Genomic DNA, 4,259 nt, shown 5'->3' with positions numbered 1-4,259 from the left:
CGGGAATGGGGCGAACGCGGGCATCTCCTCGTCCTGTGGCTCCCCAGGCAGTAGCTGCGAAGTCTCCCCTGCCAGGTAGTGGCTGGGCATGAAAGGCCTGGGGAGCACAGAATGAGAAGGGAGAGGGCTGATGTAGGTCATGGGGTACCGCCCTGCCCCTGGGGTGCTCATTAGGCCCAGGACAGAGGGGGGAGTGCTTGGCTTGAGAGGGCTGGAGTGGGTTTCCTTGTAGGGAGCACCAATAGTACACTGGGAGAACTGGTCAGCTGGCAAGGTCCTTCTAGGTCTGCCTGCCCTGAGGGGGGTGCAGGGGATGCCCCTTTCTGGCCATGGACTAGCTCTTACAAGGGATTCCTGAAGGCAGGAAGGTCAGAGCCGTGGGGCAGCGCAGGATCTGTGACCAGGGACACTGAGACCATCTGTGGTGGGCTGCAGGGAGGAGAAGCAGGAGCACAGAGGTGGGGGAAATCCTCCCCGGCTGCGCCTAGGGGCAGTGGGAGGCCCACCCTTTCCTCTCCCCCTGAACCAGCACCACTCCTACCTGGAAAAGGAGGATCCAAGGTTGTCAGAGACCACCATGTTGACATTACTCTCACCTGTGGGGTAGCTTGTGGGGATGGGCTGGGGGCCAAAGGGAGCAGGGGGGCTGCAAGCAAGGACAAAGAGGTTAGCACCCAGAGGGGGTTCTCTGCCACAGTCCCCTCCACCCTGGAGAACTGCCTCTTCCCAGGGCAGGGTCAGACACTCACCAGATGGGGCTCAGCACCGACTGCATGTTCTCGAGGTGCAGCTCAGGCTGCAGCATGGGCTGGCCAAAGGGGTGAGCCTGGGAGGGTCCCCCCGCAGCACTTAGAGACTGCTGGTCCCTGCAAAAGGGCATTGTCCTCATCAACATGGGCAGGACTCACAGCACAAGGTCCAGCCTCTCATGAGGCTCATGTCCAGGTTGGTGCTCACCCGCAGGTACCACTGTGCGTGGGACGTCCACAAGGGATTCCTGGTGAGCACCCATATCCCCACCTTGCCCAGTCAGAAATCCCCCCTCCCTGCAGCAATGCTCAGGCCGGCCTGGTGTGGCTCAGCCCTCTGCAGCACCCGTGCACACACCCCTGGCACCATGGCATCGCACACGCACACACACACACACCTTTCGCTTTCCACTGTCATCTTGATGGCGGTGGAGACGTAGCCCCGGACATCCTTGCCCGTCTGCTCTTCTGCTTGGGGAGGAGAAGCATCAGTGAACCACCACCCTAGCACAGGGCCAATGCTCTTTGCCAGCACTGCCCCCCCTGCAAGCTCCAGGGCCAGCAAGACCATGGGTGAGACCCCCAACCCTCTCCTCCCTCTCTACTCCTCCTCACAGCATTGCTGGGGAGGCAGATGTGAAGCCTGATGTGAAACCCAGGGCTCTCCTCTCCTCCCACCCACTCACTGTTGTAGTGACTTCCGAATGCCTGGTCCTTGGGGATGTTGGGGTAGAGGTTGCGGAGCTGCCCCAGGTCCCTGATGCGGTCACCAAGGGAGCGGATGGACAGGTCCTTGGCAGAGAAGGGCTGGATATTCTCCACCTGGCTGGAGCCTGAGGGGAGACATGGCACTGGGCTCCATTGCCTCATCACCAGAACACCCAACAGCCCCAGGCCACAATGACACTTCCCCTTCGCAGCACTGAGAGCAGCCCCTGTCCCTCATCTCACCATCCTTGGCCCGGATGACATGAGCAATAGTGACACCCCCAATCTCCGAGTCACTGAAGCGGAGCAGGAAGGTCCCATCAGGCTCTGTGCTCAGAAGCTTGCAGACATACTGCTTGCTGATGAAGCCGATGATGAGCCTAGAGGAATAAAGAGAGAGAGTAGAGTGGGAGAGCACCAGGGTGGAACGGTGGGACCAGGACCCCTCAGACTCACTTGGCCCCTGGGCACTCACCTGTCTGACCAGTAACTTTTGAGACATCTCTTGGTGAGGTCAAGGACTCCATCAAACCACTGCCAGAAGGTGAATCCCCGACCAGGCAGGATCTCCTGAGGCAGAGAGAGGGTGTGAGGCTCCCCAGAGCCATGCTGGCTCCTATCCACCCCGGCCAGACCTCCCAGTTACCTTGTTGAACTGAGCCCAGGAGACCCTGCGGCTCTGGAAGTCCTCAAATCTGGCACTGTAATCATTAAAGATCTTCTGGGCCAGGAAGAAGTTGTGCTCCTTGAGAAGACCCTTGGTGGTCTGCACCTCTGCCATGAACTTCTGGTTCAGTGTATCACACATCTTCTCCCAGGGCACCTGCTCTGCCACCACGAAGGGCACGCGGTCCTGCAGCAGGACAGAATGGCATCTGGATGGCAGCTCATCCCTTGACCTGGCCCACCTGCTGGCTGCATTCCCCCTCCAGCCTGGCCATTCCCACCCCAGACCCAGCTTCAGCCTTCTGGCAGCTCCTCTCCTTGCCCTGCAGCCCTTCCCTCTGGCTCGTGGCACTCACAGTCTCGGAGAAGGCATTATCCCACAGCACGGTGGCTTTGGCATTGTTGTCCTGGTTCCCGTGGACAATGACCACGATGGGCAAAGACAGGACCTGGGGGCAAGAAGCAGCTCCCTCTTCAGCTGTGATGCAGCCCCCCCAGCACAGGGCTCTGCACGGAGCTGTTTGGGGCTGAGAGGGGGTGTGCCGGGGGGTGTCCCCCATTCCGGGAGAGGGGCTGGTACCTGGAGATGAACGGAGAGGTTGCCGGGGGTCAGAGCCACTGTGGTGCTGAACAAGACAGCGCACTTCTCCTCCGTCACCGACTCGGACCCCTTCCGCTCGCAGCGCTTGATCTTCTTCAGCAGCTGGGGAGGGGAGGGCTGAGTGGTACCCACAGGCAAAGCACCGGCCTTGGGGCTCCCAGCCCACCCTCCCAGATCGTTTTGTGTCAGGGCCTCCCAATGGAGTCCCCAGCCCACCCCACAGGCAGATGGGCCCTTGCTGGTGGCACTCACCACATTCTTGAAGTTGGCACAGCAGGTCCCGCTGGTGGGGTTGGTCTCCAGGGCCACCACATTATGCATAATCTCCCCTGTGCTCTCGCTGGGTGGAGGAGGGGTCAGGGGGCTCAGAGGCATGGCAGCCCCCTGCCCCAGCACCATCCGTCCCTCTGCTCACCTGAGGGTGTTGCTGTAGGCACTGAGTGCCAGTTCCCGTGCCTGCTTCTCCGTCACCATGTCCGCCCGCACCGTGTAGGGCTTGGCTGAGGCCTTCAGCAGCTGGGGGCCCAGCAGGAACCGGATGCTTGCCTGGAACTTTGTCTGGGTCTTCAGCACCTGTGGGGGCTGCTTCTCCACCAGGAAGGAGCTAGAGGATGAGGAGAGACAGTGGAGTCCTGCACAACACCCGCCCAGCTCTGCTACTAATGCCTGCAGGCCCACTGGCCCCTCCACCATCACAGCCCCCAGCCTGATACCTCTTGACCAGGCTGGATAACACCTCGTTGAGCCGCTCCAGGAGCAGCTGCAGCAGCTCAGCTCCCAGCTCTGCACTTGCAGCCATCACCTGCTGGTGCAGCTGGAAGTAAACCTCCACCAGGCTCTCACATCTGCCAAGGGAACCGTGGGAAAATGAGCATCCTCAGCCAGAGCGGAACTGGACCAGAATCCCCAGAGCCCTGCGGGGAGCATAGAGAGCAGGAGGGTTGCCCTGAGTCCCCCATCTCTGCCCCGTGCCACCTCACCTTTTCTGCAGTGGAGCCAGGTTCTCCTCAAAGACGACCCCGTTCCCTGCCAGCTGCTGCTGCCTCTTCCAGATTTGGATCCTCTTCAGTACCTGCTGCTTGGCTGTCTCCAGCTCTTTCACAGCCTCCAGGATCAGGGTGGACAACTCCTATGGGGCAGCACCAGCCATGGGGCTCCACATTGCACTGTTTGCTGGCAGAGACATGCAGCCTCACACCAGGGTACCAAAACCCCAGGCCCTGCCCCAGAGCTGGTTTGCCCCCCTGGCCTCCCCAGCAGACAGTTGCCAGCATTCCCCAGCGCCCCAGACCCCCCACTCACGCTCTCCAGGGGTTTCTTCTCTGCTGTCATCTGTAGGTCCTCTGGGTTCAGTGACAAAGTGGCTGCAGAGGAAGGACAAGGGTGGCCTCATTAGCACTGGGAGCCACCTGGAGATCATGCCACCCTGCTGCACCCCTCAGCAGACCCACAGACCCCAGCCCCTCACCGGTGGGGCCGTCCCGCAGCGCCTGGATCTCATGGATGCGGGGGTGGAGCCGCCGCCGGCCCAGGCA

The 4,259-nt window shown here is 61.1% G+C and overlaps 1 protein-coding gene across 1 annotated transcript in view; it reads right to left on the bottom strand.

The window, feature by feature from the left end:
* Positions 1-341: 341 nt before the first annotated feature.
* STAT6 (signal transducer and activator of transcription 6, interleukin-4 induced) overlaps positions 342-4,259 on the bottom strand; it is a 6,495-nt gene continuing 2,577 nt past the window's right edge. The window contains 15 exon segments of the mRNA XM_010007628.1: positions 342-429; positions 542-646; positions 750-866; positions 1,148-1,217; positions 1,436-1,582; positions 1,701-1,837; positions 1,933-2,027; positions 2,104-2,310; positions 2,480-2,572; positions 2,704-2,826; positions 2,977-3,064; positions 3,140-3,328; positions 3,438-3,569; positions 3,705-3,890; positions 4,186-4,235. Coding sequence (XP_010005930.1) covers positions 342-429; positions 542-646; positions 750-866; positions 1,148-1,217; positions 1,436-1,582; positions 1,701-1,837; positions 1,933-2,027; positions 2,104-2,310; positions 2,480-2,572; positions 2,704-2,826; positions 2,977-3,064; positions 3,140-3,328; positions 3,438-3,569; positions 3,705-3,890; positions 4,186-4,235 — 1,827 coding nt within the window.

Source organism: Chaetura pelagica, unplaced genomic scaffold, assembly GCF_000747805.2.
Source record: "Chaetura pelagica isolate M959 unplaced genomic scaffold, ChaPel_1.0 scaffold610, whole genome shotgun sequence".
NCBI classification, from domain to species: domain Eukaryota; kingdom Metazoa; phylum Chordata; class Aves; order Apodiformes; family Apodidae; genus Chaetura; species Chaetura pelagica.
This window is presented reverse-complemented; position numbering and strand designations above follow the sequence as displayed.